The following is a 25,411-nucleotide window of genomic DNA, read 5'->3' as shown; positions in this document are numbered from 1 at the left end:
AGTGTCATGCCCTGCTCGTCGGCTACTCATGTGTGCCACGCCCCCTGAATTCCCACGTGTGCTTCCCTGATCGTTTCCAGCGTTGTCTGATTTCTTTGCTTAGTCTCGTTGTATTTAAGTCCTGGTCTGACCTGTTCCCTTTGTCTGTCATTGTGGATTCGGTGTGGGTGTATGTTTCCTGGTCCTGTTGTCCTAAATAAACCCCCGTTAGCCCTGAATACCGCCTGTTTGCCTGTCCATTCCTGCCGACCCACACGATCGCCGCGAACATGATCGTGACAGAATGACAGACCCCCAAAAGAAGAGGAAGCAGGAAGCCGCCCGACGGTTCTGCGCGGCTTCCTCTGTCAGCGGCTCCAGTGCCGGTGTTGCCGCTCCTGCTTGCAGAACCAGCGCCAGAACAGCCGCCTCCGCTGCTGCTTGCAACCTTAGAGCCCGAGCAGCCACCTCTGTGCCACCTCTGTGCAAGATGTCACACCCGGCTTGTCCGCTCCTCCTGTGTGCCACGCCCCCTGCTTACCCACGTGTGTTGCTCTGCTGCTCGCTGCAGCCGTCGGACCTGAGGAGCTCCCTCCGCTCCTGCCACCTGTGGCTCCCGTGCGGCCGCCGCTGCCGGCGGACCCCGCTCCCGTGCAGCCGCCATTGCCGGCGGACCCCGCTCCCGTGCAGCCGCCATTGCCGCCGCCGCCGCCCCCTCTGCAGCCGCCTGCAGCTCCCGGGCCGGCGCTCCCACTGCAGCCGCCTGCAGCTCCCGGGCCGGCGCCCCCACTGCAGCCACCTCCTGTTCCTGACCGCGCTCCAGTTCCTGCAGAGGCGCCCCCTCTGCAGCCGCCTGCTGTAGCTCCCGGGCCGGCGCCCCCACTGCAGCCACCTCCTGTTCCTGACCGCGCTCCAGTTCCTGCAGAGGCGCCCCCTCTGCAGCCGCCTGCTGCAGCTCCCGGGCAGGCGCCCCCTCTGCAGCCGCCTGCTGCAGCTCCCGGGCAGGCGCCCCCTCTGCAGCCGCCTGCTGCAGCTCCCGGGCAGGCGCCCCCACTGCAGCAACCTGCAGCTCCCGGGCAGGCGCCCCCACTGCAGCCAGCTCCTGTTCCTGACCGCGCTCCTGTTCCTGACCGCGCGCCTGCAGCTGCTCCCGAGGCGCCCCCTCCGCCTGCAGCTGCTCCCGAGGCGCCCCCTCCGCCTGCAGCTGCTCCCGAGGCGCCCCGAATGACTTTACGTCCTGGCCCCGTTCCTACTCCCACTCCTGTGACCCCTGGTCCCTCGCCCCGGCAGCGTCGACCCCGACCTACGGTCGGCCTGTCTGTGTCCCGCAGGGGAAGGGGACACAGACGCAGGGCAGGGGTCCCGCCCGCCCTGCCCCCTGGCTCGCCCTGCCTCGCCTGCGCTGGGGCTCGGTTGGCGCCTGCGGGTCCTGGCCCTCCGGGTCGGCTGTCGCCTGCGGGTCCCTCTCCGGTTCCTCGTCGCCCTGCCTCGCTCCCCCCTCCGGTGCCTGGTCGGTCGCCTGGGGGTTCCCCGACGGCGGCTCCTCGGTCGCCTGCGGGGCCCCTACCTGCGGCCCGTCGGAGGACGTCGCCGCCTGCAGCGGCTCCCCCCCTCGCCTTGCCTTCGCCCTGGCCCCTTCCAGCTCCCTCGTCCCCTTCCCTGGTGCTCCCTCCTGCTCCCTCCCTGGCCCCTCCGCGGGTCCCTCGCCCTGTCTCCTCGGCCCCTCTGTGGTCCCCTCCGGCTCCGGCCTTCCGGCCGCCTGCGGCCCCTCCGGCTGCCTCCCGTCGCCCGCTGGGGCTCCCACGGGCTCCCCTTTGTTCCCCCGCCTTCTCTCCCTTCTCTCCTGCCCTGGTCCCTCCTTCGTTTGCTTCCCCTTTCTTTGTCCCGCCTGTCTCTGCTCCCCCTCGCTTTGTTCCTCCCGTCTCTGCTCCTCGACCTCCTCTGTTCCCTTCGTTCACTCCTGGTCCTTTTGTTCCTCCTGTTCCCTCTGTGTCCCCTTTTCTGGTCTGTTTGTCCGCTTTTCCTGTCCTGTGTAGTGTCCTGTCTTGGCTTCTGCCTTTGTGTCAGTTTTGCCTGTCTGTCTTGTTCCCTGTCCCTCGTTGATGGTTTTGGTTCTTGTTTTTCAGGTTTTGGTTCCCTGGTCTCGTCCCGTCCTTCGCCTCCTCCCGGGCGCGCCCTGTGCAGCGCGCCTTTGGGGGGGGGTTCTGTCACACCCGGCTTGTCCGCTCCTCCTGTGTGCCACGCCCCCTGCTTACCCACGTGTGTTTCCCGAATTGTACCCAGCTGTTTCCGTTTGCTGTCATTTAGTCTTGTGTATTTAAGTCCTGGTCTCCCCAGTTTGCTTTGTCTGTCATTGATGTTAGTTGGCATCTTCTGTTCCCTGCCCCGTTATTCATAATAAACCCCTTGTTTGCCCTGATTACGGCTTGTCTGCCCATTTCTGCCTGCTCGCCCGCACGGTCGCCGCTCCGCCCGCGATCGAGCGTGACACAAGAGAAGTGTGGAGGACATTACTCCTATTTTGGTCTAGAGTTTTCTATAAAGCCAATACTAACAAATAACCCTGCGTACATCCAAGATCATGATTCAGTTGAGTTGTGTGTGAATGTTGATGGCGTACCCCTCTTCAAGTCAACAAGGGATCAGTTTTGGCCAATACTGGTGACTTTCAGTATTTTCCGGCCTTTTTTGGTAGCAGTCTTTTTAGGGAAATCAAAACCAAATGGTGTAGGTGATTTCCTTGAAGATTTTTTAGAAGAATATTCCAGATTAAATGTGTCAGGAATGAGGGTAATGGACAAAGTGTTGGCTGTGTCAGTCAAATGCTTCATTTGTGATGCACCTGCAAGGTCATATTTGAAGTGCATTAAAGGACATACAGGTTATCATTCATGTGAAAGATGTGTGGTGAAAGGTTCTTGGGACAGAAGAATCACATTGTACACCCCACAACCATTACCAAAACGAACTGACGAAGCTTTTAACCAAGTTGCGTATGGAGGAACTCATCAAATAGCAAAATCACCACTGATTGATGCTGATATACTTTGCATAAAAGGATTTCTGTTGGACTACATGCACTTGTTCTGCCTTGGAGTGGTGAGAAGAATTCTGCTTTTTTTTGGAAAAATGGGCCTAGATCTTGCAAATTGTCAAGCCACCTACTTGAAGTGATATCTAATAATTTGAAGGATATGTCACAGAAGCTACCTTATGAGTTTGCGAGGCAGCCATGATCATTGGACGAACTAGAAAGATGGAAGGCAACTGAATTCCGGCAGTTTCTCTTGTATACTGGCCCTATTGTTCGCAAGAATGTAAAAACATCAAAAGCATTTTGAATTAGGAGGTGACACACTGGCATAAAACTAATATTTTATGTTAAATGCGTGTGTGTGTGTGTGTGGGGGGGGGGTCCAAACGAATAATTATGAAATGTGAGGGGGACACGTCCCCCTCAGATGTAATGGCAGCGAAGCCCATGCATACCATGCTGTGACAGTTTGCTCCCTTGTTGGTTGTGTATTGAACTTGAATGTACTTCCAACACCTACAAGCACTTCCTAACACTAACTGTGGCTATCTCAATTCTTTTGGATACAGACAGCACAAAGCGTAGTCATTCCTTGGCGTATGCAAATGAACTTCTAAATTACTTTGTGAATAGCAGCAGAGAAATTTATGGAGAAAGCTTCATTGTCTACAATGTGCATTCATTAATCCATTTAGCAGATGATATAGAAAATCACAGCTGCTCGTTGAATGATATATGTGGCTTTCCATTTGAAAACCATTCCCAGAATTCCCAAAACCCAATAGCACAAGTGGCAAAAAGGCTAGCTGAGGCTGAAGGAGTAGGCGCCTCTTGTCTTAATCAAAATAAACACTTCAGGTTCATCTGAACAAGGAAAAGAGATAGTTGTTTCTTACTTGAGAATGGTGACTTTGCTTTCATTCAAGAGAAAAGAGATGGATGTTATGTTTGTGATATAGTAAGACAAGAAGACACTGAGGATTTCTTCAGACATCCTTGCAGATCGAGTATGTTCAACATTGTTTACCTTAATGAAAACACAAGAAGAAAAAGAAATATTATGTACAATACACAGCTCTTGCAAAAAGTGGTCTGTCTTCCATACCAGAATGGATATGTGTTGTTAGCTCTTTGACATGGCGATGAACACTATTGAAAGGGTAACGACATTATTTTTTTGTCTGTTTTTGAAAATGTTCTTTCGTATGTAGGCAAGAAATGAGAAGTAAAAAATGCCATCATGTCTTTATGTTTTATTACTAATTCTTGTCAACAGAGCTTTGCTCAAGTTCATTTTCTTGCTGAAATGTGATTATGCGATATAATGATCTGAAACAATAGGTTATAATCCATCTCCAAAATTTTATTTTTATTTTATTTTCTCTCCATAGCATAGAGAGAAAGAAATGGGCACGGGCTGTCTGGTTGGAGAATACTTGTGAAGAAGAGGGTGTTATTCCATTCAACTGGATGAAGGATACACATGTGTTTTGGCCAGTGGGAACCAATGTTAGCATTTTACACAAGTGTGCTGAGCCTGATATAGAGAAATGGAGAAAATTTAAGCTAATAAAAATTAAACATTTCTCTGGTAAGTGAAATTCATTTATGTCAAGGCAATGAAGAAAATGTTGAAAAAGTTACTTCCTGCTTTTCAGACAATATGAAACAGTGTGAAGAATATTATGTAACCACAGCGATTGAGAATAGCGATGAAGAGGTTCCAAAGAAACGCCAGGCTAAGCAAAAACTCAGAAGTGATTTTGTATATGACTTCGACATCATAAGTAATGGTATGCTACAACACAATTAGAAATTTTCAGACATGACTGGTTTCTAAATGTTGAATTATTATCAATTGCTCCAAAATATAATGTGTAACTGTTTGTCTTTCCAAAGGTTTGCCTTTTCAAAATACCCTCAGTATTTAGTTTTTAAACTTCTTTATCATGATTACTTTAACATGGAGTGATTTTACATTGTATCTACAATATAGAAGAAAGTCTTAGAAATCTAACTCCAAAAAGGAGTTGCAGTACTCCTTTGCCAGTCCCAGAAGTACCAAAGCCTCCACCTGGAAAGTCCAGGGCAAAACCCGTTGTCTCTACAACTTCTGAGGACACTGATTCGGGAAAGGAAACACTTACTATTTTAAGGTATGACATCAAAATACAGTTTTAATGAAATTTGTGAGCAGAAAGGGTTACCATGGAAGGAGAAAATTTTCAATTTGGTGAAACCATATTTCTCTCTCTCTTGATGTTTCATCCTTGTCTTTGCCTCTTCTGCACACCTCTTCAAGCAAACACAGACAACCTTGTTTAAGAAGTTCCAGAAGATAAATTCTAAAGCCTCATTCCAACCACCAGGCAGCAGTCTCCGCTCTCAGTGCCTCACTTCCATCCCAGCACCAATCATTAGCATCATATCAAGACAGGCAGTATCAGGCATTTCATTCACCCAGACTAAGAGGTCACCGTGATTCACGGTCAACTTCAAGAAGAAGTCACTGTGATTCACGGTGTATTTGCTTTGTGGTTTCTTTTGAGTTTATTTCCCTCATTTTGTTCTGACCTCTTGTGGTCCCTTTATTTTCTGCATTCCCCACTATTGATATTCCCCTTAATAAACCTCCTTTGTCTCGAAGCCATCAATGGATTGTCGCCTTTCTCCCACTGCGCAAGTGCAGCCAAGGGCATCAAAAGCATTTTGAATTAGATGTAATGGCAGCGAAGCCCATGCATACCATGCTGTGACAGTTTGCTCCCTTGTTGGTTGTGTATTGAACTTCTTCCCAGTCCTGTGTTTCCCAGCTCTGTCATTGACATTGTTACCCAGTGCTGCCTATGTATTGTCTTCCTTCATTACCCTCATTTAGATCACCTGAGATTTTGTTTTCAGTTTTGTACTTCTGAGTTTAATAAGGCTCCTTTTGTTTATAACACCTGCTCCCATTTTCTTCTTAAAACAAATTATTATTAGGGTAGTTTGTAAGTCATTCAAACTTTCATCCCTTTAGAATCCATCCAGTTTTACCGGATGCACAGAATTTCACCGGAGGCACAGAATTATTGATTTACATCTTGTGTTGCACCTCAGAATTGATCTGACTATCACTGGTGTAATAGGTATTTTGATTCTTGATTGTTAAAAAAACGTAGTCTAATATTTAGCCACCATGGGATAAGATAATACTGTTCATGTCTATTATGTAGAAATGGAATGAATTCCTCAACGAAAATATTTATTTAAGATGAGCTTTTTAGTCAGACTGAAAGAAAAACCTCAGTGTTTGTTATGAATTTACATTTATTAGTTTACAGAATAAGACAAAAATCCATAGAAGCCATTCTTAAATTTTCCTCACTCTTGCTCCCATAAATGTACAACAACATATTTAAATATAAAGATATTACACCTAAAAACAGCCAGAATATGTTACAAACATGCTGATAGATAATTGTATTAGTTTCATGATCTATTAGGAAAAAGCAGGCTTTTGTTGTCTTTGCCATACCCATAAAGATATACCTACTGCTTTGAAAGTAAAGTTTCAGAATGACACCCAGAACAGTGTTGGAGTGAATTATACACTCCTGATGTCATGAAATTTAATGGCTACCCTATAAAACCTATGAACAACAAGTGAAGCACGACAAGCGAATGTTGCAAATGTTATCCTAACCCAAATTAAATTTCCTAAAGGTAGTATATGTTAATAGTGCAAAACACTTGTATCTGTCTTGTGTGTGAAGCTTCTGTCCTTGAAGATCACAAGTAATATTTAATTACTAATTACTACATCCAACACATATCAGAATACATTTAATTCACAAGCCAAATAACATGATTCCATAGTTAAAGAACATTCTGACATAAAGATTGTATAGAACAAAGTCGCATAATGGATTGCAACAGCAGCACGAGGCAGCTGGTGACCAATTAATTATAATGATATGGCAACTTTTTATATTTCTTTTGAAATCTCATTTTATGAACTGAGGAAATAATGCTCTAAAACAACAAAATGTAATCCAACAGCTTTTCCCCTTTCAAATCATTAGAATGCAGTTCAACTACAATATGTACACAAAGTGCAAGTAGGCACTTTAATGAAATGCATTCAAAACATGAAATAAAAATGTATTTTTATGTCCTGCTCTTATAACTATACATTGATGCAGATAATCAGTTTAGTGCTCATTTCCCTTTGCAGATATCTGATTATCATTCTATCCTTTCTGCTGATTATTATAATAGTACAACTACAAAACAAAGGCCTCAATGAATGGCGGGATACAGTTCATCTGTCCTGTGATCAGCTGCCAAGTAGTTGCAATTAATTATGTAGTTAATATATTTTACATTATCCATATCCAGCAATTTAACACAATTGAACAGTGCAGAACAAACAGCATTAATGCATTGGCAGCCTTTCTGGAGAGTACCATGGGAAAAGACAACTTGCCTTTTTTGCATTTGTTATTATCAGTATTGTCGTGAACACTGGCTGCACAGCCTGCAGTTAAAAGCAAAATAATAACAGTAAATTAACAACAGTAAAATTAAAATTGCCGACATAGGTCATAAGCATGTAAGGGAGGGCTCAAAGAACATTTTATTTTCCATTTTTGGCTCATTGAAAGAGATCGAAATCTTAATGTATGATGAATGATCAAATATGCCACATTTTGGAAATATAATGTATAATTTGCATGGGAAAATACCAGTTTGTGATGTTCGCATGACAACTCTCCGTCTTCACTTTTTGTGTGATGATAGTTGGAGTTAATCCTTGTGAGTAGCATGAAACAACCCATGAAAACTCTTTTCACCTTTTTGTACTTATTAATTTTTACTGCTGATGGCATTTGAAATGCTTTCTGTGCTTGGTTTTTGCATAATATTGGAAATGTATTGCTTATTTGTGTGTGTGTGTGTGTGTGTGTGTGTATGTGTGTGGATTATGTTTATATTACATTATGCGGACCAAACGTCCCCCACAATGTAATAAAAACCTGTTTTTCAGGTCCCCACGGAGATCTGTGAATGCAATCAAAAACTAAAAATGCTAAAAGTATAGTATTTTGTTTGGGTACTTATGGTTAAGGTTAGGGGTGGGTAGGGGTTAAGGTCATCATAATGTGAGAGTCCCCGCAAAGATATAATTACAAACCTGTGTGTATGTGTGTTGGTGTGTGTTTGCCACTTTGCATTTTATTTATTGGTTAGTTTTCTCAACGCTGCAGGTCATAGAAGAGACTTCAAAATATTTAAAAAGTGGAGGAATAAAAGAGAAAAATATGTCCTTCATTTAAGATACACTCTAAAGCAATAGCTTTAATTTAAAAATGGGTCACAGTGAAATGAAAGTCCCCAAATTGTAATTTCAGTGCCTTTAAATGTGCAATTTAATAATGCTATATTTAGAGAAACTATATATAGTGCATATATGTTCTATACATTGTAGTTCTACAGTATTCCACTCACAAATTATTACATTTTTCTTGTCATACAGATTTTTCAATATGAGGTCTTGTCTTTTTGTCCTGGTCATCCATCATACAGTGGTTGATTATCTAAAGTATTGCAATGACATTTCAGAAAGTTCTGAGAGTTGTGAGATGACAAATGGCTCTCGTCTTTGTGCATGAAAAAACACAAAAAACAACATTCAAACCCTAACAGTAAAATTTGGAAAACAAGTAAGAATTTCCTCAAAGCAATCTAATGATGGGGATGCTCTGTCATCAGACACACTGTACTTTAACTTGCAGAAAGATTAAGACATCAATTGGCCTCTGGTGAGATTTCACTGTGCTTGATCTCTACCCTCTCATTTTGCTACTACATCTTTAACATTTAGGTTGATGGGAGGAAAAGGCTCTCAAACACAGCAGAAGGCATCTCCAGATGGGGATAGCTATTACAGCAGCACCAAACTATCACCACCATATGTCTAGGCATTTTCATCACACATGTGTTTGCAAGCATGGACAATTCAAATATTCAACATTCAATTCACAGGAGTAGAACACAGGAATGCTTGGGTTGCATTTGCTGCTATCTATAGCACTCTAAGTCTACACAGTAACAGCCACATTAGTATTTTATCTGGTAGACAGTTTGTTATTCATTAAGATCAGATTAATTATGTTAAATTAAAAACTAAGAGCTGATTAGTTATTATCATGAAAAATAATAGCTACCACCTAAAAAGTAGTTCTATTTAATTTTAGTTATTATTGATCTTATGGTTTTATTTCACCAGTTGTGGAAGCTTGGGGCTATGAATCACATTGCCAGGGTCCCTCCCCAACCACTCTGTACTCCTCAATTCAGTCATTTGTGGCCAAGGTTACCTGCAAGCAATTATCAACAACATCTAACTGTACGACCAAACATGGTAAAATGCATATTTTTACTGATCTAGCTCTTGAAACTGAAAAAACTCATATAAAAAGAGAAACAGAGAGAAGGAGAGAGTAAGAGAAACAAGAGCTCTTCATAGATATTTTTAAAAATTCATTGAAAAACAAGCCAAGCATATATATATTAAATAAGTATACCATGATATAAAATGAGGAAGATTTCATGAAATAGCAGCCATTATGTCTTCCACGGTGCATTAAATTGGCTTTCATGGAAGATGTAATTCAACATGATTTTTCCGGAATAGCACTGATTTATCATATTTCGGACAATAAAAAAGATTGAAATGATAATATTTATTAGATATAATTCAGTCAATTACACTGAGGAGGCAGAAAGTTCCTTTACATTTTACCATACCTTTTACTAAGTTCAACTCGGATGAGAAAAGGCTATTGGATGGTGCTTACCTTATATTTTGTTTTCTGAATAAGATACATAAAAATTTAAGCAGCTGCAATACTGAAATTGTAAAGCATTGGCTTTTTTCTTATACAGGAATACATATCCTTAGAAATCATAAATATTTTATGTATTTATAAACAAAATACAATATATTGTACAATGCTAAAGAATGAGCTAATTAAGCAATGTATTATCCATCCATCCATCCATTTTCCACACCACTTATCCTACTGGGTTGCGGGGGGTCCGGAGCCTATCCCGGAAGCAATGGGCACGAGGCAGGGAACAACCCAGGATGGGGGACCAGCCCATCGCAGGGCACACTCACACACCAGTCACTCACACACGCATTCCTGTGGGCAATTTAGCAAGTCCAATTAGCCTCACCATGTTTTTGGACTGTGGGGGGAAACCGGAGTACCTGGAGAAAACCCCACGATGACATGGGGAGAACATGCAAACTCCACACACATGTGACCCAGGCGGAGACTCGAACCTGGGTCCCAGAGGTGTGAGGCAACAGTGCTAACCACTGCACCACCATGCCACCCCATGTATTATCCTACTCATGAAAAAAAAAGTTTAGGCCTAATTCATACTACTGAAAAGAAATTAAACTGTCCTATTCACATAAATGAAGATGGGGTCATTTGGGGGACTAGAGTTGTTTACCTGATTCAAATTCAAAATTGTTAAACAAAAAGCCTAAATGGAAAAGAGGTTGAGGCACTTTTTTTACTGATTTTTTTCATAAAACCAGTTAGCAGCAAATTCATGGATGAGGGATGTCCTGTGCTATTTTTGCCATTTATTCATACATATGGGTACAGTTTTAAGTTGCATAGTGTTTTTGTGATGTGAAGATTCACAATGTATTATTAAAAGGTTATTTTTAATAGCTATTGAAAAAAATTATACTAATAAAGATTTATTCTCCTGAAATTTTCAGTAAATATACACCACCATTATATACGGGTAGCACAAACATCACTATTCCATTTAAATACCCAATAAACAAACAAATAAATAAGTCCATTCATTTAATAAATATACATATATACATTTTTGCATTTTTAGTAAATGTAAATTCATATATATACAAGTAGAAGTTAACACCAAAATGCAGATCACAAATATGACTATATACATGTCTCTATATCTGTAAGCGTAAAATCTACCTTGCATTCATCTACTCGAACTGAGTTGTGACCAGCATAAATGCACTGGTTGGCGCTGTTTTCATGATGATTCTTGATGTCATCATAATAGGATTGGGTTTTGACCATTTCAATGTCATCTGACTGCACATGGTGGGCGTCGAAGGTGTCCAGCTCTGCTTTGGAGAGGTGGTACACGATGCCCGCCCCATAGGAATCACCCACCACGTTGACTGACGTTCGAAACCGATCACTGTCAAAGAAGGCAGATTTCAAGACAAAAAGAAAGACACCCCAACAGCATAACTTCAAGAAAGTGTCACATATATATTTTTTTTATTTAACATTAGATTAATATGATGGAGTAATGAATTTTAATCAATAACAGTAGCAACACAAGCTGTGTCTTTTCAGCATGTAAAATGCAAGTACTTACAGAAGCCAATCAACAGCCACAAGCAGACTGATGTCCTGAGTAGGGAGGCCCACAGCAGTCAAGATAAGTAGCATAGTCACAAGTCCAGCACTGGGAATACTCGCTGCCCCTATACTGGCCAGGGTGGCAGTCAGACTGGGCACAAAAGTATGGCGTTAGAGACTATGTATGGAGAATTATGGAGAAAGAATACTACGATTAAAGGATTTGTGTCTGTTGGTTATCCAGTGCTACTGGATATATCAACTCCTAATTCATATTAATACAACAATCACTTTTAATACAACAAACATACAATTTTTAAGACTTGAGTTATGTCAAATATTTTCTTGAGAATTTGCTGAAACCTACCTGACAGTGACAATTTGACCCCCATCAAGGACTATCCCATTCATTTGGGCGATGAAAATGGCCGCTACAGCCTCATAGAGGGCTGTCCCATCCATGTTGATGGTTGCGCCAACGGGGAGCACGAACCGCGTCACCCTCTTATCGATGCCAAGGTTGTCCTCGAGGCACCGGAAAGTGACAGGCAGTGTACCTGCGCTAGGAGGCAAATACATATACGATAACATCAAGCTAAATGTCATAGCATGTGTAACTCCCTGGTGACCTTCTGTAGTTTAGTAAAATTGTTGCTACAATACATTGTTAAGGAATATATCAGATCACCCATTCATACCATACTCTAAATATGTGTCTATCTGATGAGCATTTATGCATATTTTTTGTGGTACATGGGGGACATCAGTCATATGTAAAACAGAAATGTAGTTTTAAAACACAATTCATTAGAAGAAAAAGCAGCATGTGTCTTTATTGAGGAAAAAAATGCTGAAAAGTTCTAATGCCAACACCAGAATATTGTTTTGCATAAAACAAAGTAGCAGCATATGTTTGTGCTTCACATAATGTTCTCTGGTGATGAGAAAATTAGCTATTTGGTAGTGAGATTCCTGTTAATAACTGGGGGATATCTGAAGATGTGGTACACCTCAGGTTGCAAAGGGGCAGAAAATTTTTGAAATCTTTCCAGAAACTTTCCATTCCATGGGAAGTTAAGCTGAGAAATTTTGGAAATATTGCAGTTGGAAACTTTTCTGGGGAAATAACGGAAATATATAGGAATTAACAAAATTCCCAGAATTTTGTAACCCTACGTACACCTGACAAATAGTCCACAGAGGCTTTTATCTAGTGGAAGGAATGTCTTGTACCTAGATGCTGTTCCCAGGGCTGTGATCCAAGCCTGGAAGATGCCCATGAAGAAGGAGAAAGGGTTTTTTCGGACAATGGTGAAATAAATGAGGGGCAGGAAGATACCACCATGGATAATCAGGCCCACAATGACTGTGACCATGTACATTCCCAGCTGACGTGCCACCACTTCCAGGTCCTTGATAGAAATGATCTTCCCACAAATTAGACACGCGATACCCAAAGGGGAATACCTATAAGTAGACAGAAGGACCACTGGTTTTGAGTTCAGAATTATGGCAATGCAGTGGACATTTGCTAATCACAAGGAATCCAGGGACCTCATTTATTAAGTTTTCTTAAACAGAGATTTGATTTTATATTGTCATTAAAGACTAATCCTTGGCAAAGCTGAGATTCATAAAAACAGTCATTGACATTGAAAAGTACAATTAGACCCACATCAGGTTCAAGCTAGGCATGCAGTTTTCCATGTGGCAATGTTGGAGTAGTGCAGGGAATGAAAAATCTAAGAGCATCAACATCTGTTGGTTAATTGATTCTGAATAACAATAATAATAATATAATGATGATGATGATGATGATGATGATGATAATAATTGCAGAGAGCTATGCTATTGGAACTCTGTGGCCAGATGTATGGATGTCACTAACTTTGGTACTAAGTCAATGGCAAAAATCTGAAGATATGTTTTCAACAGTACTGTAAGTACCAAAGGCACAATTCTTCTGGACTGGACAGGAGCAGCATACATCCCTACAAGTGTTCTAGTCCCCCCCTGAAATGCCAGCCCCCCTTCCAATAAAATATTAAAAAAAGGACATATCTTAAAATAAATGTACTACATTTATAAACTTGGTCTGGATCACATCCTGACAATGTTAACAGATCACAAATCAATTTTTAAAATGTTACGTATACGGATAAAAAAAATACTTTTACTGTAAAGTTGTTTCCATAGTTAGTGATCTATAGTATATTTGTTTTTAAGCTTGTTACAATTGGTGACGCGATCACTTTGTTGCCTTTAATTTTCCCACGGTCCTTCTTAAAAACTGTAAATGGATGTATAAATAAATGCCTTACCTCTGTTAATTGTTTTGTTTTTTTCTGCCTCCATTTCTTGCTTAATATCTTAAATCTTGAACTGGGTTTTCAGAATCGTGGAATTTCACTGGCATTGATATTGACTACTGAATTTCTGGTATCGTGACATCCCTAGTAGTAACACCACTGGAAAGGCACCCAAACAGCATCCCTACAAGCATTTATACCTCCATGAACAGGACCTTAATTTCATCCTTGCTAACAACTTTGGTTTGAGCTCATTTTTATGGTTATGATATTACTTACAGGGTGTTTCCAAGGTGGAGGTCTTCAAAGATTCAGCTTTGCACAATTTCATGATCATTTGCGATTTATACATTGCACATCTGAGAGAGTGGCATACTTTTCTCAGAATCTCACTTTTCATAAATGACCGGACACTAAATATAGGATGGTTTCTAAACAGCTTTTTATAAATGTGGCCCCAGATTTCTCTTGTTTCACTGAGCACAGTGGGATCAGGATATATGAGGGTGAAGAATATAAGATATATCAAAAATATATGTAGAGTATAAACCTGTGCAGTATGATTTCAAACCGCTTTAGCTATGGCCTTTGAGAAAAATCACTTACCACATGATCATAATGACAATTTTCATGACAATTTCATTCAGAATATTGAAGAAGTCAATCATCAATCTCGCCTTTTCTCCCATCTTTCCCATGCAGATACCAAAGGCGATGAAGAAGCCAATGAGGCCTGCAAAGCAAGCAACACAAAACAACCAACTTTAATTAATTAAAACATATTTTTTTTGTCAATTTCTCATAAAAATGTGAAAATTAATTTTATGCCTTATGAGAATGATGTGTTAAATCCACAAGGAAACCAATAATTTTTGTTACATGCAGTTCTCATATCCTTACACAACTTTAAAATAATAACAATAGGACTATAAAATGCAACAGAAGCCTGACTGAGTACCTAATACATTCATTCCACTTTTGAACTGCAGGGATTTTTTTATAACATAAACAGGTTCTGGTGGGGCCATGGTACTGTTCAGGAGGAAGTCGCCCAAGGTAACGTTCCCCTCCTCTACATAATCAGGAACGTGCTCCACTTTCTTTGTGACAGTTTGGATCTGTAGGGAAAGTAGATTTTTTTTGTTCCAATAAATACAAAACATATGGTTTTAGCAAAAAAAAAAAACTTAAATTCTTCCCCATATGCTCTCCTGGCTGTTTTTATAAAGAGAGGTGACTTACCTGCTGGAAACAGGCCTGAACCAGATTCTCAGGGAAAAGGTTCCTAATCAGGTCAAAAAAAGCATCCAAACTGGACACTTCGTCATTCTTGTCTCCTTCCCCAAGCCGGGCTTTTAGCTTTGGGTTTCCCGGATGTATGATCAAAACCAAGATAACACCAAGTACAGCTGCAATGATAGTGGTGGACATGTAGTACACCATAGCCCTTGTACCCAGACGGCCACTCGACTTTGCATCCAATCCTGCCAGACCTTCAGAAAAGTATAACACATTTTGTAGAATAATACGGCATGTGGTCATTCTACCTCTATTATACACTTCTAAAAGAGGATGTCAGTGATATTTCAGTGGCATTTCTTGACTTACTATTATTTCTTAAGTTCAAGCATGTAGCTGAATAGAAAATCGCAGATTTAGGAAAACTCTGCACTAGAATTGATTACCACAAGGCAAATATCATATTATAAATAATGTAGTATGGTCATCAATATCAAATAAGAACTGGGATTCTGAGGTTATTTGTCCTTAAACAAGGTCTTACAAAGATATGAGGTTTCTATTTTCCAAATTTGGTTGTTATTGAGGATGACGAACCTGTAATTAAGCTAGAAATGATAAGTGGCAGGATAAGCATTTTCAGCATCCTCATAAGGATGTCTCCAGGAAAGGCGATGACCATGATGACATCAGGTGGCAAGGGTGAAATATAACGCAGGAGCATCCCTGCTACAGACCCAAGAATCACACCTACAGTACAGAGAGACCATTAGTGACCAATGATCCACTCTCAACTCTATAGTCAATTAGCAAATACCAAATATTTTAAATAAATCCTATCCAACTGATTACAGTAATGTATTGCCATATCTAATTTTTTGATTATTAATATTTAAATACAATTATTTCAGAAGGTCTTAGAAAATATTAATTGTACTGCACAACACATACTCTGACATCAGGAACAGGAAGTGTGCTACACTGACCGAGTATAGTAAGCGTAAGCAGCATGTTCCTGCACATCTTCTGGCAGATGCCCTTACTCATAGGCTGAGGGAGAGAGTCTACAGGCTCCAAGTGACTCTCATGCATCCTTACTTCTACTTGTTTAGGCATTGTGTTGGTACTGGTAAGAGGACAGAAAAAACAAAGGGCGACTCCAGATTAATATTAGATTTATACTATTACGTCCAGATAAAGTTTTATCAGTGTTAGGGATGGAAATTTAGTGAAATTCAGGTTAGACCACTTGCTTGAGACTTCAACAGCTGTATACTTTGTAGAACATTTCGAGGTGTCCAGCTTACCTCCTTGTTGACCCTTTATGGTTTCATATATGTTTCTCAATGTAACAAGTGACAATATTTATTATAATTAAACAAAAAACATACATGCAAATATATTTTCATACATAATAACAAGTGTAACGGTACACAGATTCGTACTGAAAATTTTCTGTATGGATCTTTTGGCTTGGTACACATACCTTTGTTTGTTTTTATGTTTCCCCTGAGCAACATTCGGAAATGAAGCCACGTTACTATGCATGCCTCCATATGTCCTAATGTGAAGTTGGAAGTTGTTAATGTGAACACAAGTACAGCACAGGTGTTTTTTATGCTGCACCATAATGTATTTTATGAGACAATATTTGTGTTGCATAGTTCTAATATGAAGCTGAAAGCTGCTAATGTGAATACAGTACAAATCAGGTACAGTTAATTTTCTAAATGTGCACCTTAATGGATATTTATTTTTTATTTACTCGAGGGAATATTTATTTTGATTTACTTTTAAGTAAATGTTTTTTTATTTGTAGATTGCAGCAGTGTTGACAGACTTTTTATTTAAAAAAGACAGCCAATCTTTGTTCAGTAAACCATCCATCCATCCATTATCTCTCGCTTGATCTGAGGTCAGGTCGTGGGGGCAGCAATCTCAGCAGGGAGGCCCAGACTTCCCACTCCCCAGCCACTTCATCCAGCTCCTCCTGAAGAATCCCCATGCGTTCCCAGGCCAACTGAGAGACATAATCCCTCCAGTGTGTCCTGGGTCTTCCCCTGGGCCTTCTCCCAGTGGGACATGCCCAGAACACCTCACCAGGGAGGCGTTCAGGAGGCATCTTAATCAGATGCCTGAGCCACCTCATCTGACTGCTCTCAATGTGGAGGAGCAGAGGCTCTGCTCTGAGTCTCTCCCGAATGACCGAGCTCCTCAACCTATCTCTAAGGGAGAGCCCAGCCACCCTGCGGAGGAACCTCATTTCGGCCACTTGTACTCACAATCTCGTTCTTTCGGTCACTACCCACAGCTTGTGGCCATAGGTGAGGGTAGGAACATAGATGGACTGGTAAATCAAGAGATTTGTCTTTTGGCTCAGCTCTTTCTTAACCATGACAGACCAATGCAGCGCCTACATCACTGCTGATGCCGCACCCATCCGCTTGTCAATCTCCCGCTGCATTGTTCCCTCACTCGTGAACAAGACCCTGAGATACTTAAACTCCTCCACTTGGGGGAGGACCCTATCCCCAATCAGGATAGAGCATTCTACCCTTTTCCGGATGAGGACCATAGTTTCGGATTTGGAGGTGCTGATTCTCATCCCAGCCACTTCACACTTGGCTGGGAACTGTCCCAGTGAGAGCCGAAGGCCACGGTCTGATGAAGCCAACAGAACCACATCATCTGCAAAAAGCAGAGACCTAATCCTAAGGTCACCAAACCAGACACCCTCAACGCTCGGGCTGCGCCTAGAAATTCTGTCCATAAAAACTATGAACAGAATCGATGACAAAGGGCAGCCCTGACGGAGTCCAACCCTCACCGGAAACAAGTCAGACTTATTGCTGCTCATGTGGACCAGGCTCTGGCACTGGTCATACAGGGACGGAACCGCCCTTAAAAGGAAGCCCGGCACCCCATACTCCCGGAGCACCCCTCATAGGACTCCCCGAGGGACACAGTCGACTGCCTTCTCCAAGTCCACAAAACACATGTAAACTGGTTGGGGAAACTCCCACACACCCTCCGGGACCCTGCTGAGAGTATAGAGCTGGTCAACTGTTCCACGGCCAGGGCAAAAACCACACTGCTCATACCAGAATCCGAAGTTCGACAGTCCGGCAGACCCTCCTCCCCAGAACCCCTGAATAGACCTTACCAGGGAGGTTGAGGAGTGTGATCCCCCTATAGTTGGAGCACACCTTCCGGTCCCCCTTCTTAAAGAGGGGGACCACCACCCCGGTCTGCCAGTCCATAGGCACTGCCCACGATATCCATGTGATGCTGGATTGTGGAGGTCTTCGAAGTACTCCCTCCACCAACCCAAAATGTCCTGAGTTGAGGTCAACAGCACCCCATCCCCACCATTAACAATGTTGCTGTTGCACCGCTTTCCCACCCTGAGCTGCTGGATGGTGGACCAGAATCTCCTTGAAGCCGTTTGAAAATCATTTTCCTCGCCAAACTCCTCCCACACCTGAGTTTTTGCCTCAGCAACCACCAAAGCCGCATCCCACTTTGCCTGCCGATAGCTGTCAGCTGCCTCTGTAGTGTCCACCAGCGGGTTCGGGGATTGCCGCCACGGCAGGCACCGACTACCTTACAGCCAGACCTCTGGTCAGCGCATTCTGACTTGATGTCCCCCGCCTCCCCCAAGATATGGGAGAAGTTTTGCCGGAGGTTGGAGTTGAAACTTCTCCTGACAGGGGATTCCGCCAGATGTTCCCAGCAGACCCTCACTATAGGCTTGGGCCTGCCAGGCCTGGCCGGCTTCCTCCCCCATTAGCGGAGCCAACCCATCACCAGGTAGTGATCAGTTGACAGCTCAGCCCCTTTCTTCACCCGAGTATCCAAGACATGCGGCCGCAAGTCTGACGACATGACTACAAATTCGATCATTGAACTGCAGCCTAGGGTGTCCTGGTGTCAAGTGCACATATGGACATCCTTATGCTTGAACATGGTGTTCATTATGGACAATCCATGACGAGCACAGAAGTCCAATAACAAAGCACCTCTCGGGTTCAGATCGGGGGGGTCGTTCCTCCCAATCACGCCACTCCAGGTCTCACTGTCATTGCCCACATGAGCATTGAAGTCCACCAGCAGAACAAGAGAGTCCCCAGGAGGAGCGCTCTCCAACACCCCGTCCAAGGACTCCAGAAAGGGTGGGTATTCTGAACTGCCGCTTGGAGCATAAGCACAAACAACAGTCAGGACCCGTCCCCCCACCCGAAGGCGAAAGGAGGCTACCCTCTCATCCACTGCAGTAAACCCCAATGTACAGGCGCCCAACCAGGGGGCAATAAGTATGCCCACCCCCGCTCGGCGCCTCTCCCCGCGGGCAACTCCAGAGTGAAAAAGGGTCCAATCCCCCTCAAGGAGACTGGTTCCAGAGCCCAAGCCGTGCATCGAGGTGAGCCCGGCTATATCTACCCGGAACTTCACAACACAAACATACAAATTTATTTTTGTATAGCGCATTATCACAGCATTACATCCTCGAGCACCAGCTCAGGCTCCTTCCCCATCAGAAAGGTAACATTCCATGTCCGTAGAGCTAGCTTCTGTAGCCTAGAATCAGAAAGCCACGTTTGGTCACTGCCCAACTCAAATCGCACCTGACCCCTATGGCCCCTCTTATAGGTGGTGAGCCCATTGGAGGGGGGACACACGTGCCTTCTTTGAGCTGTGCCCAACCAGGCCCCATGGGTGCAGGCCTGGCCACCAGGCGCTCGCCATCGAACCTCAGCCCCAGGCCTGGCTGCAGGGGGGGGCCCCGGTGACCTGCATCCAGGCAAGGGAAACCGTGGATGCAATATTTTTTCTTCATTAGGGGTCTTGTGAGTCGCACTTCGTCTGGTTCCTCACCCAGGACCTGTTTGCCTTGGGTGACCCTACCAGGGGCATAAAGCCCCGGGCAACTTAGCTCCTGGGATCATTAGAACACGCAAACCCCACCACCACGATAAGGTGTCAGCTCCAGGAGAGTAAACCACTGTTTAATAAAGAAAAAAATAAGCAATTTGTGTTTTCTTTTACCTCCATATGAAAATTGTACTACTTATCCAACATACGGAAAGTGTCATGCCCAGTTCGTACGATCCTCGTGTGTGCCAGGCCCCCCTGATTATCCACGTGTGCTTCCCTGATTGTACCCATCTGTACCCTGTTGTCTGGTCTATTTCAGTCCGTGTCTTACCTTAGTTCAGTGTCAGTCATTGATGTTAGTTATCGTCGGATGTTTCTTGTCCTTAGTCCTTTGAATAAACGCCTAGTTTGCCCCGTCGCCTGCCTGCCTGCCTGCTCTTTGCCCGCTCGATTACCTGAGTGATCACACGTGCCCCGGCGATCGTAACAGAAAGGATTTCAAATGCCAATTACAACAATTAATGGCCTTGTTGTGACTGACATTCCCTGTAAAGTATAATCTTTACATATCAAAATTATAGCAGGCAGCCAGTAGTTAAATATCACTTATAAGTCATATTTTTGATCCAGCTGCTGATTTGTCTTTGCCTACGACCCCATTTCAACTCACAGTTTCAGCTCAGAATAAATGCAACGTGCTCTCATGGTAAAAAAAGGGCAAGTGAGGAGAATATGAGACAGCTGGGATGGCAGGTGGGATAAATAGGACTGAGAAGTTTTGAGAAATTACAAAAAAAAGGTGAACACAAGGGCAAGGAACTCTAAAAAGGCAGAATAAAAAATATGTACCTTTATCTATTCTCTTATTTCTCTCTCACAACATATGCTGGCATAGTTTATGATACACTCAGAGTTTTTGTCATTTTATTCAAAGCAGGGCAGGACTACATGTCAAAATAACATTTGATGATGTCAGTGTTTTCTTGGCAGCTGTACCTATCATATTTTTAAAAATCGGTACGAGGAGCATTCACTTAAAAACATATAGAATGAAATGTTACCACATACAATTTTTACTGTTTTTACAAAGAAAAGGATATTGCTATACATGATTAAGATATGCACTGCCAGGCCAAAAAAGAGTGTCGCCATTTAAATTTTTCGTTGAACTGCCTTTAACTTTGAATATGGTTTACATTCGTCATAGCATTGTTTCCACAAGCTTATGCAACATTTCACCCTTTATTTTCATCCAGATTTGCATTCATTTCTCACCAAGATCCTGTATTGACAAGTGAGCTGAACCGCTCCATAAAGCCTTCTTTAACACATCCCAAAGACCTGGGGTTAAGGTCACAAATCTTGGAATTGTTGTCCTGGAATATGCCCATGCCAACAGGGAAGAAAAAATCCATTCATGATGGGTAGAGATGTAACCTGGCCATTCAGTAGATTCAAGTACGCAGCTGACTTCACATTATTGCTGCATAACATTGCTGAGCTGTAATAATGATCCAAGTATTTGCTGATATAAATTCAAACAACGACTTTTTTTGGCCAGGCAGTGTATATTCAGACTCATTGGCAGAAAATCAGTAACATGTTTGCATGACAATGTTCTGCATGTATGGACATCATTTGTTATTAGGTGGCATGATTTGTGTAGTTTGACACTTTACTGGTAAGTTACATATACATTTTTATAAATTGATTTAATATCAAGCCTTTCAGTGTAAAGTATGCCGAAAGCAGTTCATTTTTGGATCTTCCTACAATCTGTGCAAGACCCTAAACTTTTGATTTCTGGAAAGAATATAAAAACTTAGGGATTCCACTGACCATTCCCAACAAAACACATTGATTTTAGCAATTCAGCATTAGAGTAATCATTCTTCCTGTTTTTGTCCTTATTTGACCAAAATGTTATCTTTTGTTTTGATTCTTTAAAAAATGTTAACCTTGTTATGTAATGTCATAATTTTATTATTACGGGTTAACATATCGGTAATGTTGAGATATTGCAAAATCAAGAAAAACTGTCAATAGTGAAAGTATTAATGATACATTATTGTCTACACACCTCAATATATCACCAGTCAAAAGTTTGGACATGCCAAGTCGCCTACAAAGAAAAATAATAGTGTCGCATCACATAATTTGGCCACCTGACTTAAACACAGTAGAAATGGCTTTGACCACAGAATAAAGGAAGTGTGGGCAATGAGTGCCCAGCATATGGTGGGCCTCCTACAGGACAGCTGGAAAAGCATCCCAGGAGGCCACCTCATGAAACTGGCATAGAGGAAACGATAGGCTCAGCCAGTCCCTGGATGAATTGGGGTTAAGTGCCTTGATCAAGGGCCCAATCATGGGATGACTCTGTAGACCATGGAATCTGAGTCCCAACTCACAGAGCTGCCTCCCCTAATAAAAAACCATTCCTCTTTACAGAATATCTTCAGGTCATCCAGGGTCCTAGGCCCTCTCTTTTGCACTCTCCTCTTCACCTCAGCCCACAGGTTTTCAGTGGGGGTCAGGTCAGGAGACAGGTCAGCTAAAAATTTTAATATTGATTTGAACATGTGCTTAGGATCACTGTCCTGCTTGAAGATCTAGTGATGACCCAGTTTGAGTTTCCTGGCAAAGGCAGCTAAATTTTGATTTTAAATGTCCTAGTATTTAATGTCCATAATGCCATGTACTCTAACAAGGTTTCCATGGTCTTTGTAGGAAAAATAGCCCCACAACATCACAGAACCTCCATCATATTTTACAGTTTGGATGAGGTTCTTTTCATTGTAGTCATCATTATTTTTACACCAAACCCTCTTTGAATGTTCTTTGCCAAAATGCTCAATTTTTGGTTCATCAGACCATAGAACATGGTTCCAGTCAAAGTTGTAGTAGCGTTTCCTAAACTCCAGGTGCTTATGTTTGTGGTTAACTGACAGACAAGGCTTCTTTCTTGCATACCTTCCAAATAATGTTAGCATGAATGTGTCGTCGGATGGTGGCTTTGGAGACATGGTAACCCCAAGATTGTACCTTGTGTTGTAATTCACCAACAGTGATCCTTGGGGATTTTTTGCCTCTCTTACTATCCTCCTCAGTGTATGTGGGGGGCAAAAAAAACTCTTCCAGGCAGGTTTGCAACAGTTCCAGTTGATGTCCACTTTTTTATTATTGCTGTAACAGTTGAATTGGATATTTTCAGGCGAGTAGCTAATTTTGTACCCATTCCCTGACTTATGAAGGTCAACACACCTCGTTTGTCTTGTGTGTTGTCTTATCTTTCCCATGTTGATGGATGACTAAAGGAATTTGGCCTCTGTGTCACCTCATGTTTGTACCCCAGTTAATCAGGAATTCATGGATTAGAACGTGATTGTTCCTACATCTCTCAACTCAACTCAATCAACTCAAAGATGTACAATTTACATGGGAAACATGGTTTAGTTGCATTGTGTTCACTGTAATTTCCACTGCAAGTGCCCATAAATTGTGGCATATGTGTTTTTGTTTAAGAATAATTCTTTCTTGATGACAGTTTTCTTTTTCTTCGATTCATTTTTTTCAGTGAAAGGTTGGATTTTTCTCATTTTTTCAGTGTGACATGAAGCTACTTCGTCAAAAGGTGGATATTTTCCAACACTTTTTTATAAATCTTTATAAAGGGTGACAATAATTGCTGAGGGCACTGTATTTTGCACAGAAATGCAATCAAAATTATCCAATCACTTTTAATACTTGCATATGCAGGGCCCAGGTCATTTCATACCGTTCAGTCTAACCTCATGATTTTGGATTGCAGGAGGAAACTGGTGTACCCAGAAAAAGCCCACGCAAAAACACACCAGGGGCTGAAATCAAACCCGTGACCCTGGTGGTGTGAGTATGTGGTGAGAATACTAGCTACTGAATGCTGCCCACACAATTATGCTGCAGTTATTGTAATTGTGCTTCAGAGTTTTAATATAATCCAGCAAGTCAGTGGCTGCTACACAAAAGCCTGTATTGGAATTCAATCAAAAACGGAAATATAAATGTTGCTGAAAATCCTAAGCAATTAATAATTACATAATTAGTTCTTATTATGTCATCTGGAAAGCTTAGAAGGACTCAAATGTATGCCAGACACATTACTGAAGAAGAATCACTCATTTCTGTTCTTTATGCTAATCATGTACTACCACAGAGTTGCATACCGGATTGGTAAATTCATAGGCCAGTTCAGAATTTGCCACATGACTCAATAATTGCAGTTTACACACATAATTAACTCTCTCTGGCAGTAGTTGTATGTCGTATGATAAACATGTTGATATAGCCCATCTAGTAATTTTTCAGTATGACAGTGGAAGTAATTAAATGGTAAAAGGTCAAAAAATGTATTTTGCTGTCTTTGAAGAGGCCCCAAAGTTCCACTCTACCCAGGCTCCTGCTGTGAATTTCACTACTTCAGAGGTCCCATTGAGAACAGACATGGAGTCTGATTGAATATGCTTCCACAGAAAGACTCCACAGCCAAGATTAGTATAAGAAAGTACTGCACTTAAAGTAATTAAAGTACTGCACTTTTATTATTTTATTGAACAGAACTGGGTTTTGTTCTGGGATTTTCAAGTTTTTATTGTGTTTATTGCAGTAGAAATATTTCTGTTAGTTATTTTTTTTAATTCACTAAGGCTGTAAAACATATTGCGTGTGAATGGATGTGTGATATCAATATTAAAACAGGAATCCTGCCACCTGTGAATATTTACTATGCACATAACCAGTCATAACATTACAATTTGCTAATTCCACAATAATAAAATGAATCTGTTCTTGATACTTGTTTCATACCTCACAAAAAGTTATCATAAAACAATTTAATAATAATATTGGAATCACTTAATTATAATGACTATGCCAGCACAAAATTCTTAAAGTTGGACAGCACCCAAACAGATTCTGAGGAATTCTGTAGGCAGAGCAGTTACTCCTGCAGGTGATTCTCTTTGAGTTCCTCCTACCTGGTACTGTGTTATCTGTGAAGTTGGCCAGGGACAGGGATTAGACTTCAGCAATGAGCTGTGCATATGAAGCCGTGCAGTGACCGGGAAGATCACTGTTTATCCATCTGGCATTTCCGTCTGGATTTCCGAAGTGTGGGTAGTCCGCGCTGTGGGAGGACCAGTGGATAAAGCCCTGGGAAGGCGAGGTGCCTTTGCATCCACACAGAATGTTCTGCAAATGCCAGGAAAAAGCCCCACTTACATCTGCCACTGCTCCAGCAGCCTGGCCCAAGCAAGCATGCCAAAGAAAGGACCGATCTCCAAGTTTACTATAGGCTCTCAGGGGGGGCGGCAACAGGATTGGGAGGGAGGAGTCAACTTCCCAGTTTAGTCATAAGAAGCAAAATAGTTCCCTTTCCCCTTTTCTTTGTGTTGTGCAGTCTCAGATTTGATTTGAAATGTTAACTGTGTGCTGCAGAAATTCAGAATAAAGCACAGTGCCACGGAAAAATAAGGTGTAATAATAAAGCATGTTGATAGAACCATGTACAGGCAGCGATTATT

The 25,411-nt window shown here is 42.2% G+C and overlaps 1 protein-coding gene across 2 annotated transcripts; it reads right to left on the bottom strand.

Annotated features, from left to right (window-relative positions):
- Positions 1-6,304: 6,304 nt before the first annotated feature.
- On the bottom strand, positions 6,305-25,156 carry LOC125704299 (excitatory amino acid transporter 2-like). Of its 2 annotated transcripts, XM_048969751.1 has the most exons (11): positions 24,866-25,156; positions 15,962-16,101; positions 15,573-15,725; positions 14,979-15,229; positions 14,695-14,854; positions 14,343-14,469; positions 12,661-12,894; positions 11,795-11,989; positions 11,444-11,578; positions 11,029-11,260; positions 6,305-9,375 (listed from the first exon to the last, which is right to left on the bottom strand). In XM_048969751.1, the coding sequence occupies exons 2-11, from the start codon at positions 16,089-16,091 to the stop codon at positions 9,352-9,354; spliced, it is 1,641 nt and encodes a 546-aa protein (XP_048825708.1). In that variant the 5' UTR covers positions 16,092-16,101; positions 24,866-25,156; the 3' UTR covers positions 6,305-9,351. The 2 variants fall into 2 exon arrangements, with proteins under 2 accessions (XP_048825708.1, XP_048825707.1); XM_048969750.1 differs by lacking the exon at positions 6,305-9,375 and having other exon boundaries at positions 10,975-11,260.
- Between the last annotated feature and the right edge of the window lie 255 nt (positions 25,157-25,411).

The sequence above is a fragment of the Brienomyrus brachyistius genome, chromosome 11 (genome assembly GCF_023856365.1).
Source record: "Brienomyrus brachyistius isolate T26 chromosome 11, BBRACH_0.4, whole genome shotgun sequence".
NCBI lineage: Eukaryota > Metazoa > Chordata > Actinopteri > Osteoglossiformes > Mormyridae > Brienomyrus > Brienomyrus brachyistius.
The sequence above is the reverse complement of the archived record's forward strand: the minus strand, read 5'-3'. Positions and strand labels throughout refer to the sequence as shown.